This window comes from Coturnix japonica, chromosome 8 (genome assembly GCF_001577835.2).
Source record: "Coturnix japonica isolate 7356 chromosome 8, Coturnix japonica 2.1, whole genome shotgun sequence".
Classification (NCBI taxonomy): domain Eukaryota; kingdom Metazoa; phylum Chordata; class Aves; order Galliformes; family Phasianidae; genus Coturnix; species Coturnix japonica.
This window is the reverse complement of record NC_029523.1, coordinates 20,350,861-20,372,531: the sequence shown is the minus strand read 5'-3', so window position 1 is coordinate 20,372,531 and position 21,671 is coordinate 20,350,861. Positions and strand designations below refer to the sequence as shown.

General features: G+C 40.9%; 1 protein-coding gene across 2 annotated transcripts in view; it reads left to right on the top strand.

Moving 5' to 3' along the window:
- Positions 1-21,671, top strand: part of LOC107317605 (BEN domain-containing protein 5-like) — an 801,512-nt gene that overhangs the window by 615,675 nt on the left and 164,166 nt on the right. For both annotated transcript variants that reach the window (XM_015870495.2, XM_015870494.2), the window contains exon 8: positions 12,468-12,582. In XM_015870495.2, the coding sequence (XP_015725981.1) occupies positions 12,468-12,582 (115 nt within the window). The remainder of the gene's footprint in view (positions 1-12,467; positions 12,583-21,671) is intronic.

The window sequence follows — 21,671 nt, the reverse complement described above, 5'->3', positions numbered from 1 at the left end:
AGCCTGAGGATGTACATCTTTCATCTTGAATTCAAGGAGAGAGAATTCAGATGCAGCCAGCAATTTCTTGGCCGTCGTATCTTCCCAGAGGATTAGGATTTTGTTGAATAAATCTCTCTCTTGTTTTTTTCCTTCAGTCTGGTCAGCTCATGAGTCACCCAGAAGTAGTTCAGATGTTTCACACAGTCCCTACTTTCATTGTCTATGGAGACTGGAGTTACAGACTTTGTCATGCATGTAAGACTTCTGTTTCGTTTTAGTTTAGATATGAATTAATGCACCTACCACTGACTCACATGCATCAAGGGGGGAAATGCATGCAGACCTACTTTCCTCTCACAGTCAGTTGGTTTTACATGTGTGGCACTTTCAGGTGGTTTTCCATGGTGCAACCCCAGAGAAGGCAGAGTGTTGACATTAGCTTCAATGGGAAGGTAGCTATCTCTTGCAAAGAGCAAGGGTCAGCTGTGATGCTGATTCCCCGCTCGTGTTTCTTGTGACCAGAAGCAACCACAGGAAAGTGTAAAGTAGCTCTTTATTGAATCAGCAGGGCTTCTCTTTCTGTTTTTGGAATTTAATAGGTGTCCATTTTAGAGGTACTGCTTCATCGGGTAACAAGAGAACTGTGCAGTGCCTGCTGACTTTGTTCTGCCCCACTTTACCTCAGGAGTCTTACAAGTGACTTTGCCAGGGTGGAAACAGATGGGCTGCCTTGCATCTTTTTTTAGTTTTTGTTTTGTTTTTTAATAGAAGGACTGGAAAATTGGTAAAAGTAAAGCAATGTGTACTGCAAACTTAGTAGAGTAGAAATCAGCAAGGCAACCAAAAGGTGCTGTTAGAGATGACCCCAGATAAGTATTCGCATATCAGCAGTAACAGAAAGTGGTCACTTATCCGTAGAGGGGGAAGGAGGGCAAAAAACTTTACAGGTTTTCTGTGGAGGAGGGCTGTCATCATTAGAATCTGGAGAATGTATTCTTGTGCTGTCTTTGTACATGAACTGCAAGGCAGAAGCTCTAGTACAGACCAGGACCTGAGGTTCAGTCCTGAGTAGCAAACTCTTTGGCTCTGCTCTTCAGCTGACCAGGCTGAATCTTTGAGCTGGAGCACAAGATGCAGTGTGTGCTCCTACCAAAGTTGCTATCAGCTCAGATTCATTCTGAGTCTGTGTGTATCCCACACTGAGGGCCCCAGGGCCTGAAGGCACTGCAGTACCTGGAGGCACCTGGAGGGATGGCTCATTCCCCATGTGCTCTTGCTGCTTTCCAGTGTTGTGTGCTCTATGCCTCTACAAGCAAAGCTGGTTACACCAGCAACCTGTATAGCCGAGTGCTCCACTTGTGACCAACAGTAGCCAATGGCAACTGTCACTGGGTTATTAAAGGTGAAGGCAACTTAGTAGAGATGACCCCAGATACGCTCTTGCAGCTCTCCACAGCTGAAGAAAACTGGAAAGGATAGTTGTGAATGACTTCTTGTGCTCTGTCATACAGCTTAGTGCGCTTGTCTGCTTCACACCTATTGCTTCAGGGTCTTTGCTTGACTGAGCAGCACACATGCAGATTCTGGAAACCATTTTTAGAATGTGTTTAAAATTACAGATTTTTCATTTTTCCTAGCATTATTTATGCAGTGCTTTTTTCTCCTTTTTGCTGTGTATTTGATTTTCATATGTAAATGTATTCTGTCTCTCTCTAGAGAAATCTACCTTTTGCCTTCTTGCTTTGCAGCACAATTTTGCTTAGGCTGATCTATTCATCTTCTTATGTAGTTATTATTTGTCTTCTGTAGACTTATGTAGACCTTATTTCAGTTAATACTGTAAGACTAAGAGGAAATTGTGTCTGCATATTTGCTTTTAATATGCAAAAATGTGTTATATGACACGTCCTGGAGGGGAAGCATCAGGTCGCTCTACTTGCCCACCTTTGTTAAACTAAGACAACTGAGAGCCTGAAGGGTCCTGGTTCCCAGAAAAAGGCAGAGCTGCCAGACATTGAGGAGGTAGCTCCTCAAGCACAGGGAGTGCCTGGAGTCCTGGTGAGACCATTCATCAAAAGACTTGAAAGGAGAAATGACATCTTTGGCTATTCCTTGTAGTCCAGCAGACTGCAGTGGTTTCCCAAGTAGAACAAAGTCGGCCTAGTTCTCCCTAGGTCCATAAAAGAGTTTCTTTTTATTGCTTATGGAGCTCTGCTGGAAATGGTTTTTTGGGTGCAGGCGACTTTGGAAACTTCACACTTGTGGTGTGGTCCCCTTGTTGGTCCCTGAAGGGTTCCTGACTTCCAGATGTCCAGTTGTTATGGTGGGAGAATAAAATTGTCATCTTCCAGCTTGAGGGGGTGGGGGGGTGTTTAGACTGGTCCTGGGTGGAGCAGCAATAACAACCTAGATTACTGCTCTCCATAGGACTGTTAACTTGAAATAGTAAACAGGAGAATGAAGAGATTGTTTCTTTTTTCTCTTTGTTAGTACTGTGCAAGTGATTGGTGTGCAGCTGATGTTCCCATTCAATGTCATGATCAGGAGACTGATGTTTTGTAAGTTGATAGTGACAGCAGGAGACAATGCCTGAATTAACTCTGCAAATGAACGTGCTTGCTTAATTTCTTGTTCGTGCAATCGGGATTCTCTTATTTTGTTTGCATTTTTTTCCCTTGTGATGTCAAGGCACTGTCCTAGGTTGTGACCCTCTTGTCTTAGACATCATGGAAGGCAGAATCTCCTGTGTATTGGTTCAATTCTGAGGCTTAAATAGTAGCTGTATTTAACATTAGTTAACTCTGTAAAAATTGAGGGCCATAATCCAGCAAATGTATTTAGTGCTGTCTTGGAGGACTTGCACTCAGGGGAAGGATAGACTTTGAATAATAATGACCAAACGCATCATCTTGTGAAGCAATGTCTTTAGAATGATTCTGATAAATCCCAAGTAATTCATTAATAAAACAAGATCATCTGATTCCTGCAGTGTTTCCCCAGGAACTGCATTGTTTCTTCCCAGGAGGAAAAAAAGACATCATCTAGGGGATGTTGATCGACTCATTTTGATGCAAAGAGAACTTCAAACTCCTTACAGCATATTAGGAAAATTAAAGAAAACAAAGCCACCCACTCAGGCTGTGCTGTGCACAGAATTTATGAACTCTTCGGGCAATCCTGCAGCAGCTGTATGCTCTTGCCAATGCGTCCTGTCTTTGACAGCCTGACGTGTTCTTTCAAGTTGATTCCACAGGTTTTGCTGTTGTTCCATTTCTCCTGGACATTTGCATGACTGCCCATAGAGCCTGGGGGAGATTAGTTTGTAGTTAAGCAAGCAACATCAACCATCAGGGTAATTAAGTGGCTGAATTGTGGGGTATCTCTGCAGAGGTCAGGAGGCAGTCTGCTTCCTTCTGTTAATTCCTGCACTTTTTACCAAACAAATCCAGCCATGGCCTCATTCTGCTTTCCTGTGTGGGCGTGATGATATTAAAATTTTCAAGTTTAATGGAGATCTCATTGCTGTAAGGGAGTGAAGAAATGGATACAATGAAATAGCAGGAAAGATTAAGCACCGCCTGCACTCACATCGAGTACCATGTGCTGTACTGGGTTGAGTAGGATGATGCCATTAACATCCTGCTGCTTCTCTGACCAAACCTTCAAGCAGACTGCTGCTGCCATGAATCTCCATGCTGGAAGCTGTGGAGGATGCTCAGGATGTCCTGAGTTGTTTTACTGACCAAATAGTTTTTAATTTGTAGTTTTAATGTTCCTGGGGACTGTAATGGCAGAAATACCTTCTGTTTTCATACAACAGTATGAGGTGAATTTTTATACCTTTATTGGATGTCCTGGAACATGATTGAAATACTTGGGTTCCAGAATGGCCGGAGTTGTTTGTAATTTTAGAGCTGTAGAACAGTAAAGCAATTGTTACTCATTATCTTCACAAATTGTGATGTACTGATCTGTCCAAGGAAGCCTGTCACTTAGCTGTTGTCCTCAGACAATTACATACCAAAGAATACATGGGAAAAACCCAGAGGGATGGGGTGGAGGTGAGCAGGTAAGATGCCCTGAATCAGGTCAGGTACTTAGAGAACTCTTGTGCCTCTCTGGCAGGATCCATTTGGGAGACACTCGACTGCTGTTCCCACCTCTTGTTCTTCATCTGGGTTTGTGTTTTAGCCACCGCTGACTGCCAGATTAATTATTAGTGGGAACCAACACTGACTGGTGGAGAGGGAAGAAAACAATTTAATTTTATTTTTTAGCACTCTTTGAATCAATTACTTCTAGTGCTTACCAAGCACATTAAAACTTGAGTTAAAATCCATAGCGCCTTGCTCTGCCATTTTAAGCATTTGTTGCTAGTCATTACCAATTCCTTTGCACACAGCCCTAAAGCAGAAGCACAGTTTTCTCTGGAGCTGACATTAGCACTGTTTCATTGGGCTGGCAAAATGCAGTGAGCTAGTGTGTTCCCTGGGAGACTGGCTGTTTTCCATTTATTTCACTACTCTGGAAACAGGCCTAGCTGTAATGGCCTAACATATCTTAAAACAGGGAAATTACTAATTCAAGTCAGTGAGCATATTTTCATTTTAAAAGAGTAACAAATTAAATAAACTCCCTGCATTTTGCATTTGAGACCTCAGTGTTTCATCTGCTGTAATCTAATTCACCCATTCATTTCCTGCACATTCATTTTATCCCATTATTTGAAATTTCCTTTGCTTTTAATCCTGTGTTTTGAAGAGACGTAGAGTTACAGCAGAGAATAGATGAGAGAGCAATGGTAAATAAAAGAACAAATATGCCATAATACAGCTTGATGTGCTCCTAATCAATATGCTTATCACAGCTGAATCCTTGAAGTTAAGCGTACAACTTTTCTGCCTCTGGTTCATTAAAAGTTCTTTAAAGATAGCTGGAATTGGGCCATGTGTGCAATCCATCAGGTAACTGTTCCTATTTTATGTTTTCTTTTTTTTAACAGATATATTAAAATACAGTCATAACCCTTCTGAAATAAACCTACAGATATTCTGAGGCATTTTCAATCAATGTCACTCAAGCAGCGGTATCTTGTTTAACACTGAAAATAGTGATTTGTCTGGTTGGGGACTAACTGTGTCATGATTAAAAAGACCAGGTAATCCAGATCAATTCAGCCATCAACATGTTAAAGAGTACATCTAAGTCACCTTTCTAACTCTGTTTCACTTGCCTTGATTGGCTCCTCTTTGTCTTGTCATGGGTAATGACGGTGCTTAGCCAAGGCCGCCTATGAGAGCTTCATGTCCATGGGAACCATTGGCAACTTCTCTGTGTTTTCTAACATTTGATTAGTTTTCACTGTGTGGCACCCTCAGGCCTATACAGTTCTGCTCTGAGCCTATCCTGCGGGGAGATGAAATCTGAGCATCAAGCCAGAGGAAAGGTAGGGTGTGATGAATACTCCCTGATGCCTTTGTGCATGGCATTGCATCCCTCTCTGAGTGTAAGCATTTCTCATGTGTTTGTGTGCACAGATGATGTCCAGAGAGAGAGTTAATGAAAAACAGGCAGTATGCTAGATTTTCCCACTCTTGCTAATTGCAGCAACCACTCAGGCATATGCGTGCAGATATACATTAGGACTGGGAGCTGGAAACTGTTAATTTATACTCCAGGCAATGAGGTTTTCTTCGTCTAACATTGTAACCAGTGTGTGTGATTTACTTTTCCAGTGTTCCTTCACTGCTCGTATTTTATTATTTTTTTATTAAACAAACCTTATTTTTTTGCCACAGATTCCAAAGGAAAGACAAGGAAAACAATATAGCATCACTTTGCAAATCTACGAATCCTTTCTGTATTGATAAGATTGTTAGGATAAGGTTTCCTGTTTTCACTTTTTATACCCCATCTTCTCCCATTTCTGTCCCAGTGGAAAACCACAAATAGCAAAGTCTGGCAATCTAATCATTAAGGGGAGGAACAGCACTATGAGAAGGAGTAAGGTCAGCATCTGCAATGATCCTTTGCTTCTGGATCACTCTATGTCATGATCATTTGTAGGGATAATTTCAGCATCAGCATGATGTTAGATCATGTCAGTAATCCCTCTGTGAGCCAGCTTTGCTCGTTTATCACCATTAAAGTGCTTTTTTTGTTTCCCTCTGTACCTCTTGCTGTGGGACTGAATATTGGAAACACTTCAGGTTAAGGTATTATAGGATTGTTTCTGGCTATTAGCTTTCCTGGGGGCTACAGATCTGCATTCTGCCACCCTTGCATTGATATGGCATTGCTATGACCAGTGCTGAGTGAGATTCATTGTGAGGATGATGTCTTTCCTGCCACGCTAGGATGGAGAACTGTCCTTCATCTGTCACAAGAAAAAGGATGAGGTCTGAGTAAGACCAGGATCCCTTTTCCAAAACAGACTTTCTTCATGCTTATTGACAAGACAGTGACTTGCTGTAATTTACTCCTAAAAAATCCAAACCTCACATTCTTGTTTTCCTACTTTCCACGAATGTGTGACGGTAACATCTTTCCTATTGGTTTTTGTGTCCTTTAACCGGACATTTCAGTGTTTATACAAGGATGAGCGTTCAGGACTCCCTTTATTTTCCAGTGAATGTATCATACAGTTGTGTTCATGCTTAAATGTTGCACTCTCTTTAACCTTCAGACTATGACGTGCTGTCTGTAGGACACTACTCAATGTTAGGAAATGGGCCTGAAAATGTTAATCATTTCTTCTTTCTTGGCATATGCTAGAACGCAGTCCAGGATATGTTTGCATTAGCAGTTGCCATATTGCATTAAGATCTGTGGTAATTAGGTTTCCAGTAGTAGGGACAGGGCAAATGTATGATGTAGTTATACAATTAAATGTGTTGTCAGAATGAAAGGATGTGGTGAGGCAGAAACAGGACAACACAGGCTTTGCTTTGTAAGGAGCAAATGTGCAGAGGTCATGTTAGAGATGACAGGAAGTTTCAACAGAGTTTAAAGCAGTTAATTGAGGAAACACAATTTCCACTGTTCTTCCTGGGTAAGCAGGGAAGGTTACTTTGCAACATTACACGAGAAGGGATGGTGACAGAGAGTGCTGCTGGCTGAAGTGCCCTGAGCTGGATTAGGGCAGAGTGGTGTCAAAGAACCTGGTGCTGTGGTAAATGTGAGGTGCTGAGCTGCAGGAGAAACTCCAGCAAGCACAATTGGCCTTGAGAAAGAATAACGGCAGCAATGTGACTCTTAGTAGAGAAGGTCTGGTCCAGATTTAACACAGTTTCAGTAAAGTTTGCCAGGAAGGACTGATTAAAAAAAACAACAGCTCATTGCTAAGATTTCTAGTGCTGTTATGACAGCATATCTAACAGCTTGCAGTTGTCAGCACTGTTTTCCCTTTTCCCTGTTTTTAATTCTTTCTTTCCTTTCCCTAACAACAACTGTGGAAAGCTCCTTAAAGTTAATATAAAGTCTGTGCTTGATTTTGCGTTGCCTATGGATAAGCCTCATGTCATGGCTGATTGCTGATTTCTGAGCTGTTCTGGTTCAAGGCAGCATCTATAATTGCATGTTATTATTTAAAAAACGATTATTTTAATTACTTTCCAGTAAGGAATATAACCCCCTGAAAAAACCAAAAGAACCCTCTCTATTTGTTTGCTTCTTTTAATTGGCCAACTTTTACACATTGTCATGTGCCTGAGTAGGCCTATTCCATCGAGTTCTTTGTTTTACCTTAAAGTGACTTGAAGAGACAATGCACAGTTAATGGGACATTTTCTTTGACCTCTAGCTGTAGAGAGTTGTTTTTAAATAATACTTGTCATATTTTTCGTAGATGGTGTGACTGATTCAGATTGGATTATTTCATTTGACCCAAACTGGGGCTTGTGGTTCGAAGATCCAACTAATCTGTGGGCAGCCGTTTTTTTTCTTTAATAGCAAACTAATTGGCAGACCAATTAATCTGCTCATCTGTGAAGAGAAAATTTATAGCAATAAGTAGTTCTATTTCCAGAAGTCATTCTCTAAAGTAACATTACAGTGGCCTTGTTTACTTCATGCCCTGCAACATGATCCAGTGCTTCAACAGTAGCACAGGTCAATTAGTGGACAAATTAAGCAATTATTAGCCACTAACAAGGGTGACTGGCATCATTACCCTTCCTGTTTACCAGCAAACTGTTATTTTAATACAAAGATCAACAAATAAATTAGGGCATCTGTTGTATTGCCATGTCTGCCTTGAAGTAAATGATATTAAATGGGCTTTGGTTGCTGCCAAATTCCTAACCCCAGCCTAATGAGATACACTGATATGTCTCTTGCTGATTACAGAAGCTGTAAAATTTAGTTTGTATTGATTTATTAACGAGACCAGGTTCTCTGGTATGATTTTTTTTTTTAATAGTCTGATATCTGTCTTTTTACTTTAAATGTTATTGATCCAGAGCCCATCAGGTTCCTCTGAAAGACAAAAGTCCATGCTAATCGTATTGATTATTTGGATGCTTACAATAATTTTATGGTGAGGTTCATGTACATTTTCATCTAGTGCTTCTCCTGTGCTCCTTGGATTTGCTTTTTCAGGCTAGATTACTGTTTGTCAGTTGTTTTTAACACTTGATTTGTACTTCTATCATGGGGTAAGACTTGGTCAGATTTAAGTAATATGTTCTCCTTAATATGCAAATAGAGTATACCATTTCTGACTAGGTGATTGTAACTGCAGAATGTCCCAATAGATTGAGGATACACTGGGAGATGCTCGGTCTGATTTTCTACCAATCTGCTTGTGTCCAAGATCAGTTTTTTTCATGTCTAGTGTACTTGGTGCAACAGTGTGTTGTGAATAGCCAGCCTTCACTCATAACATGTTTATATAGAGCCTTTCATGTAGCATGCTACAGCATCTGCTTGGTTAGGGAATAATAATACACTTTGCAAAGCTGAAAACTGCACCTTCTAGTTGCTGCTTTGCCTTTGCAAGCTCTGTCAGTATGGATGCATCAGTAACAGGAGGAAAGCAAGTAGATTCTGGACAAGGCTCTTCCTTGGCATAGTTACATTCAGAGCAAAGCTCTGAGACACTGGGTGGTGTCAATGGCTCTATGTCCAGGTGGAGGACGGTAACGAGCGGTGTCCCTCAAGGGTCTGTCTTGGGACCGGTGCTCTTTAACATCTTTATTAATGACATCAATGAGGGAATGGAGTGCACCCTCAGCAAGTTTGCTGATGACACCAAGCTGAGTGGTGCAGTTGATACGGTGGAGGGAACGGATGCCATTCAGAGGGACCTTGACAGGCTGGAAAGCTGGGCTCGGGTGAACCTAATGAGGTTCAACACGGCAAAGTGCAAGGTTTTGCACTTGGGCCGGAAGAACCCCAGGCACCTGTACAGGCTGGGAGGAGTTGTCCTTGAGAGCAGCTCGGCAGAAAAAGACCTAGGGGTCCTGATAGATGAGAAACTTAACATGAGCCAGCAGTGCGCTCTGGCAGCCCGGAAAGCAAATGGGATCCTGGGCTCCATCAGGAGAGGGGTGGTCAGCAGGGATAGGGAGGTGATCGTCCCTCTCTACTCTGTTCTTGTGAGGACCCATCTGGAGTACTGTGTCCAGGTGTGGAGCCCTCAGTACAAAAAAGATATGGAGATTTTGGAAAGGGTCCAGAGGAGGGCCACAAAGATGATCAGGGGGCTGGAGCACCTCCTCTATGAGGACAGGCTGAGGGTGTTGGGTTTGTTCAGCCTGGAGAAGAGAAGGTTGCGGGGTGACCTCATTGCAGCCTTTCAGTACCTGAAGGGAACTTACTCCCAGGAGGGGAGTAAACTCTTTGAAAGGGCTGATAATAGCAGGACTAGGGGAAATGGTTTTAAGTTAAAAGAGGGAAGATTTAGGTTGGATGTTAGGGGAAAGTTCTTTACTAGAAGAGTGGTTAGGTCCTGAAACAGGCTGCCCAGTGAGGTTGTGGATGCCCCATCCTTGGAGGTGTTCAAGACCAGGTTGGATGGGGCCCTGGGCAACCTGATCTAGTAAAGGTGTATGTTTGGTGGCCCTGCCAGGCAGGGGGGTTGGAGCTACATGATCCTTGAGGTCCCTTCCAACCCGGGTAATTGTGTGATTCTGTGACACTGGGCTCTTGTGCTATGTCCTGAATGAGGGATTCAGGGTTTCTTCTGTCTGGAGAAGTGGAGAAGACTGTATCTCTCTACAGTTCCCTGAAAGGAGGTTGTGGTATGGTGGGGGTTGCCCTCTTCTCCCAGGTAACGGTAGCAGGATGAGTGGTAATGTCCTTAAGGCACACCAGGGGACATTCAGATTGGATATTAGAAAATCTTCTCCAAAAGAGTGGTTGAACTCTGGCACAGTCTGCCCAGGGGAGTAGTGGAGTCTCTGTCCCTGGAGGTGTTCGAGGAATGTGTAGATGTGGTACTTTAGGGGCATGATTTGGTGGGCAGTGTTGGTGGTAGGTGGATGGTTGAATTAGATGACCTTAGAGGTCTTTTCCAGCCTTTATGATTCTATTTCTGGGTGGCTAACTCTTCCATATCTTAAAGAAAATACAAACTGCTGTGGTGTTTTCAGTCTAGTTGCAAGCTTTTTAAATCAAAAACCAGCATATAGGAAACCTGGTTATTTGGGGTCCAACTGTGTCATTTCTTCTTGTTTTGCTGTATATAATGAACAAAAGACAAAACGCCAGTCCCAAAGTAGATTGGTGTTCAGTTTCTTTCACTGGGAAGAGATAATTGCAAAAAGAACCCCACACATTTCATGAGGAATATCATGTATTTGCTAGTTTGCCTCAGAAATTCAGGCTTAGTCCCTTTTTCTGTGGAAGACCCAGTTGCAGAAAGGGTTTAATTTTCAAGCTTAGTCACTAATAAAAAGACTGGTGATGTTTACAATCAGATACACCTTGACCACTTTAGGCATTTCATAAACTTCATTTTACCCCTTATACTTCAATAGATTAGAAATAATTCCAATAACAACATAAGTTTAAATTTGTTAATATTTGAAATACAAAGTGGGCCTTATGATTTAGGCCAAATGAAGAACCAGTACAAAGTGTGACATTTTGGTCCTGTTTTTATTGAGTGTTTCAACCAAGATATAAGCAAGTGTTTTTAACATGGCACATATTTGGATTATAGTTTGTATTTTTCTAAATATTTTTACTGTATCATAAGGAATCAAGTTTCAAGTCAACTTAATGAAGTCAGCTAGTTAGCCCATGCCATCTCTTCTGCGCTCGACTATTGCTTGTTATACCTATTCCCTAGGGATTTGCCTTGCCCAACATTAAATGTTTCTGACAATGGGGTTCCACTCTTCCCCTGGAGAGATGATTCCACAGTATAATAGAGCTTGCCATTAGTGAAATTTTACTCATGATCAGCCTTAATTTTTCTCTGCTTAATTTTATCCAGTTACTAGAGCACAGTGATTGATTTATTCTGGGGAAATTCAGTAAGTGGCTCCTGCTTCACAGGATGGACATTACAATAAATAGCAAATTGTCATGACCTATCTGTGGGTGTCCTGAGATTACACAGGAACTCAATTTATCTCAACATTTGTTCCCTGGAAACTATTCCTGTCAGTACCAGCTCGGTGGGAGAATAAGCAATGAGTGGAACTGCTAGGCTTCCTGCCTCCTGCCCCAGTGCCAAGCTCGGAGCAAGGAGAGGATGAGTTGCCCCCTGAGCACAAGCCTGGAGGCAGGAGCCCTGGTGGGGTCTGATTCTGGATGTGTCTGGAGGAAATGGGGTTAGGATCTGTAATTTGCCTTGCTGCTGCAATAAAGGATCTGCCTTGATGAAGTGGAGTTGTTCCTGGTTTGTATGGGTGTAAAGCAAATGATGAATCTGACCTTGTGAATTCCAAACTATCAATCCCACAGTTTTTCCTGTGCCTGGTACAGAGTTGATGTAACTCTCCCAAATAGAGCAGGACATTTAATACCCCTTTACACATTCAGATGACCCAATCTCTGTGTCTAGGGCAGATCTAGATACCTGCTTGAACAAATTTGAGGCAGTTCAGGTAATCAGACTGCCACTCATGAGCTGAGTGGCAGTACTTGCCCATGTACATACATGCTGGCCATGTAAGGTGTGAAGTTTAAACTAGCCATTAGTTCTCAGTTTTACCACTTAAGAGGAAAAATGTTTGTTACTGTGATTAAGCCTATGAGCAGTAACTTGGCTGGTTCTAATATTGTGGTCATACTGTACTTGAGTTATCAAGATGGACTAAGGATATTTATTCTTAATGTTGTTATTTCTGGAGATATTTTTTAAAGTAAATCTGCTATGTGATTGCTGGTGGCTGGTTCTGTTTGCAGCAGAACATTGCCAGGAAACAAAGAGGAATGATCACTTTAATCTTTTATATGTGAGTTTTCAGATAGATACCTGGAAATTATTGATGCTATAAAACTCTGTCTTCAAGTTCATCTTTTGTTCTTCTCAGGTATAATTGATTTCCTTGTGAGCCAGCATCCTATTGCAAAAGTACTGAGAGACCACCTGGTGTTCAAGATTGCACCTATGCTCAATCCTGATGGAGTATACCTAGGAAATTACAGGTATGATATGGAGAATTAATCTCTATATTGTTATATCTACCTTATACACTGGAGGTGTATAAACTGGAGGTTCCCATGTGACTATAAAGCTTCCTGAAATTCCCATTGAGGAAGGGGACACAATGGCAAATTTGCTTGCTTGCATCAGGGAGTAGGCAGCAACTCCCCAAGACAGAAGGATATCTGCTCTGCAGACCTCTTTTATGTGTGGGAGTGTGGAGCTAGACCTCAGCTATGTTTTATAAATGCATTCATTATGCTGCTCATCAGCCTCTCTGTAAATGTGTCAGTCAATCAGAGTTTCCTTCAACTACCCAGATCATCCATTAAAGTCACAGAATTCAGTCTATTATTGTACTGTGATAGATAGTGATACATAGAATGGAATAATCACCCGCCCTATGCTAATTTTGCTTCGTTTTGGTATTTGAATTACTGCTTTACCTCCTCCTCTGTTGAGAACTTAACCAGATAATCTTTTGTTTTCTCTAAAATTGTTCTTCATGCATTTATTTACAAAATAGATGTGCTGCTGGAGGTGATAATGAAAAGCAGTTGATAAGCTGATGATTAGTTTGTGGGGGCAATTACATCTACCACATAGTTCTCTGGAGAAACCCTTGAGAATTGTAATACATAGTGTATGTGGTTTTGCTTACAGTGCAAGACTAAATAACACTATGCTCTGAAGCCAGGCTACTTTGAGGTTTGATCTAATTAGCTTTTGCATTGCTAAGCAGAATAAGACTATTGTGTGGATGGGAGACCACTGAGGAAGGAGATAGAAGTTGCAGAGCTTGGTGCTGCTGGCTCTGTTCTTTGTTTTCAGGCATGATTCTCAGCCTGCCTGTGCTTTGTTGCTTCCTAAACTGAAGTATTAGGAAACTGCCTGGGTAATTTCAGCACGCTTATGCAAGCTTTATATGTCAAACTTCCAAGGACAAATAGTCACCCTCCAGCTACACCGATACTCACTCAGTTCAGCTAATCCGAAAGCAGAGAGCAATATTGCAGTAGTGGTGTCTCACAGCACCAGGAATTTATTATAATGGCTGTGTCACCGTATAGGAATGAAGCCCTAAAATGGCTCTACAATCTGATACTACATTATCTTGTTGCAGGTGCCCTGCACCCAGGCAAGTCCAGTTGCAATTAAGTAGCTTTCTTTTCCTGCCATAAATTCACCTGCCCTGTAGGTTTTTCTCCCGCATTGTTATTTATACCCTTTGAGAGGCGCGCAGCTTTAGACATGCATATGGCTTATAACCTGAAGAGCCATCTGGGAACCCAGGTATTACAAAAGGGCAAGTGAATTCATCTGGAATTGCTGAGCCTGGTATTATGCTATTGTTTAAGCCTTTCATGATATGCAGAATTTTCAGCCCTCCTGAACTAAAAGGACTTTTAATGAGGTAGCTGGAAAAGCATTTGATTTCCTTGCAATTCTTTATTTACAAAAGACCTAACGTAACTAATAAGTTAAAAATGAGGATAAGAAGCAAAATACTACCTATTATCTTGAGAAGAATATGAAAAAGCCCAGTAATGTGCCGGCGTTGTAGTTAACTAGTGCTGAGTGAATAATTTACAACAAACACTTTATTTCCTGCTCATACAAAATCCACAAGCACATCAAAATTTATTTGCTTGAATTTGCTGGATGAATTTAAAGAGAAAAAAAAAAAATCTCTGAGGATCAATTGCTAGTGTTTGCAATTTTAACTCTTTGGCTTCTCTGTGATTGACTAGATAAGTCTGTTTCATCTCTTTGGGACTTTGTTCGGATTAGCACATAAATAGAACTTTCAGAAACCTTCAGTATGGTATAACACAGAGGTATCAGCTGGGAGCAATCCTCCTTGGCTTGCAAACAAAGTTTGTGGTGCCATAGGCAGCAAGAGCATTTCTAGTCATTTGAACTTCTCCTTCCTGTTATCTCCTGCTTTCTCAGAACAGCAGCTACTGACTATTTCTTTGGTTCATTGAAGGTGCACTTTCAGAGCTATGCAAGTTAGGATAATGAAATGGGTAATTAAACCTCATGCTTGACTTTGTAAATTGATCCTCTGCCATGGGGAGAGAGTTTGTTTTAACCCCAGCACGACACGGCTTCATAGAACTGGGAAAGTATGCTCTCAGATGGACTTTGCTGTCCTCTGAAATCCCAGGTGTAGAGAGCACCATTAAAAGCCTGAGTGTGTCAGCAGTTCTTGTAGAGGTGATGGGATGTACTAGTTCTTATGTTCTGCATACATATTTGCACAGGGCAATATGGCAACGTTTGGCTGATGGGCTTTTCTTTGTTGTTGCTTTTGGAGATGAAGAACTCTTGTGGATGGTGTGGCCCTGTGCAACTCTCTGAAATATTTTTTCTTTCCTTTGTTCTGAGTTGCTTGTGAACTGAGATCTAGGAGTTTAAGCCAAAACTGAAATAATAATACCAATAATTGTCTATTATCTATACATTGTTGCTCATTCTCAAGGGAACAGACCAAATAGGTTGTGATTCTACAGGGACTTTCTTGTGGTGAAATGTTCATAACCAGCAACAAGTGAGTTTAATATCACGGTTATAAAACATGACTGCTCGCGGCACAGAAACACCTGTGACGAATGTTGTTTCTATGTTGCACATACTTTGAGGGGACTCTAAAAGAAAATATCATGGGTCTGAATTCCTTTGATATCAGAAGTAATGCAAGAAAAAAAAAAGATTGCTAATCTTTACTGATGTATTCAAGTATGTGCAAGTGTTTGGGAAGTATGTCTGTGGGCCCATGCAGTTGGGAAAAAAAAAGCCATGGCTCTTCAGCATGGTTTTCCCTCTGTTCTGGCTGGTGATTTGTCCGCAGCTCTCAACAAAATTGAAAGACCCTTTTTGATGGGGATGGAGCATAACTTGTTTCTTTTTCATCGTGAAAGACCATGGCAAAAAACTGGTAGATTTGTGCACTTCTCCATCCCTCTCTGATGAATTAAACTGTGAAACAGTTTTAGAAAGTAAAGGAATACTGCTGTTGAGAAGAGACGTTTCTTGACTTTTCTCTACTTCTGCTATAGCATTATCATCTTCTGAATCTATTACCATCCCCAGGGAGGTGGAGTTAGACTAAGGAAAAAAATGTGTTCTTGCTTTAAAAGTCGTGCATCCCCAGGCTTGGCCTGAACTTTCCTTTATCGAGATCTTGTTCTTAAGCTGGCATTCTGCAGTTGAATGCTGAAATGTGTCCCTGCAGGCAAGATGACTGTACCACACTGTCTTAGATTAGTTCCAATTTGTCAGTCTCACCTTCCAGAGATGAAACCCCATTCTAGCACTAAAAGGGATGTATTTCTTAGTCTGGGCAGATTTTCACCGAGATGTCTCAGAAATGCCATGACAAGGCGCTTGAAATATCCTGACTGTTTTCTAAAGGCTTTGTTGCATGACCCACTAATGCTCCCCTTCCTTAGTGTTTCTGTGTTGCCTTTGATATATTTGCTGTGGCAGTGCCATCCTTCTCTAAATTAAAGCCATGAATTAGCTGAAATATTCTGATATGTCATCATGAGATTATCCTATTTTGATTATAGGGGCTACTATAAGAGTTTGTGTGGATGGGGGAAGAGGGCACATGCCAGTTCTGATCCTTTCTTGTTCCACTGTCAGCTATGATGGTTCTGAAGCCAGTACAGTCTCCTACTTGCTTGTGTGAGGGCATAACAAAACAATTTGTTGGTTGGAAAGGAAGCCAAACCCTACTGAGATTGTAAAGCCAAATTCACTGTAGGTGGCGGCAGAGCTCATATGGAAATCAAATCTGTGGGGATTAAATGTTTTGGACAAATGGTATATTTTGGCCCTGGAAATATAGTTTTGTACAAACTGCTTGCGGAAGTGGGCTGAATTTGACAATTTGTTCTATGAGGAGAAAATAGTGAGAGAGGAAAGCTTAGAGAAACAAAGTGATCAGTTGTATCATTTATTAAGGACAGTCTTCTGTTTATTTAATAATGGCATGATCTGTTTAAAAACTCTTTCCTTAAGGTCCCTATTGAAGAGTCTGAAATAAAATGAGGAAACTTTGCTTCAGATCAAATTAAATACTTCAGACTGGTCCTACAAGGGTTTTTTGTGAACTTTATTTCTGTGAATAATAATAAAACATTGATATTCGCATGTAATGGTTGAAGGGTCATTTGACAGTAAAAGCATAAGAGGATTTTAACCGAAACGTCTTAGCTTTGAATTAGAACTATATCTTGTAACATTGGGTGGCTGTCTTTTGGTCTTTGATATTGACACTTTCAGAGGATGTGTTTATATAGACCCACGTGTGTAATTGTTCACTGTTCACAGTGGCTGGATGTGCCATGTCATTCATACTGTCACTTCTTGTGAGACATGGCTGTTCATCTGCATGTGGACATTTGCCTAACATCTCTTGATTATTTTTCTTGTCTTTTTGTGATGGGGAAGGTTTTTTTTCCCAGCTTCATTTCATGAATGTGAAACACATGCATTGCTTTGAATTGGAAAACTGAGTATCCATCTCAGATGACAAGATGAAGCTCTCGATGGAGTTTATTTTTCCTAATTAGACGTTTGTCATTGTGTATTCTATATAACAGCATATAAGTAAACAATCATGGACCTTTTGAATAAATTTATTGGTTTTATTTATGTTACTGGGCATAAAAAAATCTATAATTACCAGGTACAGCCGCACTATAACTGGTATTTAATGACAATTACTTTTTGTTACCATAGAAATGAGTCCAAAGTAGTTACCTATAATTTCTCATTCCCAAACCTCACACATGTTGTATTGCAGTATTACCATAGTAATTGCCTATTAGTCATCATAAAATAAGCAGTTACCCAGAAGATATCAGGATAGTGTGAAATTTCTCATCTCCTTCAAAACTCGCAGCACATGCCGCTTCTCGTCTGCCTTCAGTGGGATTTTGCTTGGGTGACAAAAATGTTGGTGGTACGTTAACCCAAGGGACGAAAGGATTTGATTGAGAGAGAATTATGCTCTAAAAATACACCGCTGCAAAAAGTATGTTCTGCATCCTGAAAATGTAAGACTATTTCATATTATTTAAAAGAAAAAAAAAGACATTTTCCAATTGCATGAAATGGAGATTTGTTTCCTGCGATGAGTTTTCTCTGGTTTTTGCTTGTTTGATTTTTAATCCACCTGTGACCAAAGCAGAGGCTATACATCTCCAAGGGTCGGTGGGTGAGAACAGCCATGCTACATCAACCTCACAAGTTCAGTTTCCACCAGTGCAGCAGGGGATGGTGCCAAGATAAAGGTCAGAGCTGGAGATGCTCATAATGTTCTTTCTCACATGTATTTTCACAGCTTCCCATACTTTTCTTGAGCTGATGGGATTTCTTTTTCATTAGTTACGTGTAGTGGATCCATCTTCCTAGTACCAGTCCTGTTGAGCTCAGATAAGGTGAGCTCTGGCACTTGCCTTCCTCTGGGAAACACTGCCTATGTCAGGCTGCTGTCAGCTTCACCCACTTCTAAGTGGCCCATCATTCTCTTTGTTTTTATTCTTAACTTAGATCGTATGTTGCTTAGGGCACTAAGCAACTTTCTCTTCCTGCCTATGTCACATTTAGCATCAGCCTTTTCCTTGCATCACCTTCTTCCTTATGGAGGTGGGAGGGGATGAGGCATGGAAGAAGAGAAGCTTTCCCTCCCCCCCAGCTTCTGCTTGGAATTAAGCAATGTTCAGAAGTGGTCTGTGATGTCCTTCTCCCTGGTGGTCATTTGGATCTATTGTGGATTTTCCAGTATTTGCTGAGTTGGGGACATGGAGAGCAGAGTCTGAAGTGGATCCTCAGTTGTGATCAGGTGTGATTAGGCATCAGCACTGGAAAAGTCCAGGAAAGCAAGCAGCACTGTTGTTCCTCTCTTGCTTGGATGCTTTCTTTCCATGGTGGCTCTTATTGCCCATAATGCTGCAATCATAAAGCAGTGATCATAGTTACTGGCTTTGGTCACTATTAATTTAAACAAACAAGAGTTTCTTTTTGTTAAAAAAAAAAAATAATTAAAAATATAGTCATCTTTTATCTTAAAACAAATACCAGGCTTGCAAAAGGGTTCTTATCTACTGCCATTGAAAATGCTCTTTATATGGATGTGGTAACTGCTCATTTAAACCGTATTACAGCTCCTGAGTATTTTTCAGTTGCTATTGATGTGACAAATTCTCTTGCACAGAGGACTGCACCAATCAATAGAGTCAGTATATGTGCTTTAACAACAATGCCACATGCCTTGGGGTTCCAGTTGAATCTGAACCTTTTAGTAGCATTAAATAAAGCGATATTTATTTTGCTTTTGGTAAAGGAAGAAAAAAAAAAACCAACAAAAAAACAACTACCTAATTTAATACAACTTGTTGCAAGGCCTTGAAGGCAGCATTATGGGACCATTCTCACATGTGATGAATACGTAACTAGCATTGGAGCTGCTATTTTGTTGTTATAAGCAAACCCTTCTCTTTTAGCTAGATTGATCAGGGACTACAGAGTAGCCTTTTGTTTTTACAGAAGCAGGGAGAGAAGTCATAATGAGAAATATTGAAATCATAGCTTTTTTATATCTGCCATTATTCCACTGAGAATGAGACATGATGTCCTTAAAGAGACAGGGCTATTTATTTTCCGTTTAAATAGGACCATTTGTGATTATTACCTTTGAGCTGTTATGCAGAGGATAAGCACCCAACTCATGAATCCCAGCCAAGTGAATCGAAGTTTTGTACCCGAGTGCCATTTATGCCTGTGTGTTGCTGTAGGAGCCTATTCTTGACTTTCACTGAATTCGTTTTTGCATATCTTTCTCTTATGAAATATATTTACAATAAGTAGGGATGTTAATGTCAATTCAGATCAAATGCTCATTTCTTTTCCAGCTCTCCTGAATAGCTAATCTTAGATCTGAATGATCTTATTTGGACTCTTTTGCTCTACTTTCAGCTATAAAGCCAACAAATGTTGTACTTCCTTCTCTTTCTCTGTCCCCTGTCTAGGCTTGTATGTCTGAATGGTAATTCGAGCTCTTGCTCATAGTAGCAAATGAAGGAGCAAAGTCACTGGTATTTGAGATATTTTGTTGTTATTTTTTTAATCTGCAAAAGAATTGCAGTTAACTTCAGCCTATTTACAGTGGATCTGAGCTTTGGTTTCCTTAGCTGCAATTTTGGAATGCTTAGATTTCATATATAAGATTAGCTGTGAACCTTAACGTTTATTAGTGTGTGGTTAAACATTCCTTTGCTTTGAGGCACTATGTCAGTACCAAGCAATATTGCTTAGAAAAATGACAACTTTAAATATACCTATGTGATCAAAGCTCTGTTTTATTTCTGTTTTTTAAAGTGAGAGGAAGCAGAAATACGTTGAGCTGGTCACTATCTCATGATGTATCAAGCTGAGCTCTGCCTCTTGAACAGCAGTTACCAGGCCACCCTCAGTGGCTTTTAGGCTGGAAGGCTGCTCCAACAGCCTTATTTGCCAGACATGGGAAGTTATTGCTGTGACACTACCTGAGAAGTATGGCATGTATTTGCAGGTGCCATTCACTGGTGTGGTTTTCTGAGCTGTTTCCAGAGGCAGGTGTAAGAAATGGCTTCCTCATAACAGCCTTTTTATCAGCAATCTGAAGCCATTTGCCTGCTTACATGGACAGAACAAGCTTCTAACTTGAATTGCACCTTTCCACAGTTACACCAGAGATCCTCCTGCCCTAGCAGGTGTCTCTGCAGCAGCTGTGGGCTGATGTTGCATGGTGTGGGAAATGTTTGCATAGGTTTTAGTAGTAGGATCCAGCTTTCAAGTCCTAAGGTTTGTCTCCTCTTTTCCCCCAAATAACATTAATGATACAGATGCTTTGCTGAAGATCTGGTTCAGGAAAGGGCTCTTGAACAACTACAGCCAGGCTGTAAATTGGGATTCAAGATGTTGTGCTATCAGGGCGACTGATCAGAGTTGTACTCTCACTAGACTGCTGCCTCCTTCCCTCACTTTGAGAGTATTCTGTCTAGCATGGAAAAACTTGGCTGTTCTCTCCTGGCTCTGGAGGGGTTCCTAGATGTTGCTGTCCGTTGGTCCGGGGGAAGCAACCAGTCTACTGTCATATTTTAGCTTTACCACGGTACATTTGATTGATGGTTCATGCCAAAAAGATTTGTCTTTGCAAGAAGTAAGTGAAAAATGTACACTGCGAAATATTTTAATGTAGAAATGACCAATTTGAGGTCAACTTTTGCATTAATGAGATCACCCGCTGTTCATTCCAGGGAACAACTTAGAGGGATAGCGTGGAAGGGGTTTTGTTTTCTATCCATAAGCATAGGAACACCCAGCAGGTACTTAGCTTGTATCCTATTTTTGGATTGTTTCACCACAGGCAGTATCTTAAAAACTTTTCCATCGTGTCCATTCTGCGCATCTCCCTTATTTAATTAGCATCTGATTACCTAGACCGACAGATTTGCCTGCCACTTTTCAGGCAAAGCAGCTGATGAAAACGAGGTCCCTATTTACATAAGACCATCAGCAGTCACTGATTCCCCCCCCATGGCCTCTGTAAGTCTCTGCTTCTGGTCAGTATTTATGATGTTACACAAGCAAAGGGTTTTGTGTTCACCTTCAGCTTATGGTGGAAGAATTTCTCACATATCAATGGAGATGCAGTGTATTCCTGTTCCATCTGCTACTGTTTGGGTAGTGAGGGGGAAATCCCATCCAAGTTATTAGGAAAACAATAGCAGCCTAAGGGGATGTTTGTTTACGTTGCTTTTTGTTGGTTTCTGCTGTGGCAGCTGCTCTGTTGTTTTTTGTTGTTGATGTTGTTGTTTGTTTTAAATGGTGGCACTTAAAATGATGACAGCTTGCTGTATAATTTATGATATTAGACCTAAGGGCAGTGTCATATAACATGAAATAAAATCCTGGGATAAATCTAAATAATAAACATGCCATTATCTAAAACAATATGGTGTTATTAAAACGGCATTCAATAACCTAACGATGTGCATCACTTCCGGGGAGTGTAAAGATGCCTTTACACATCTTG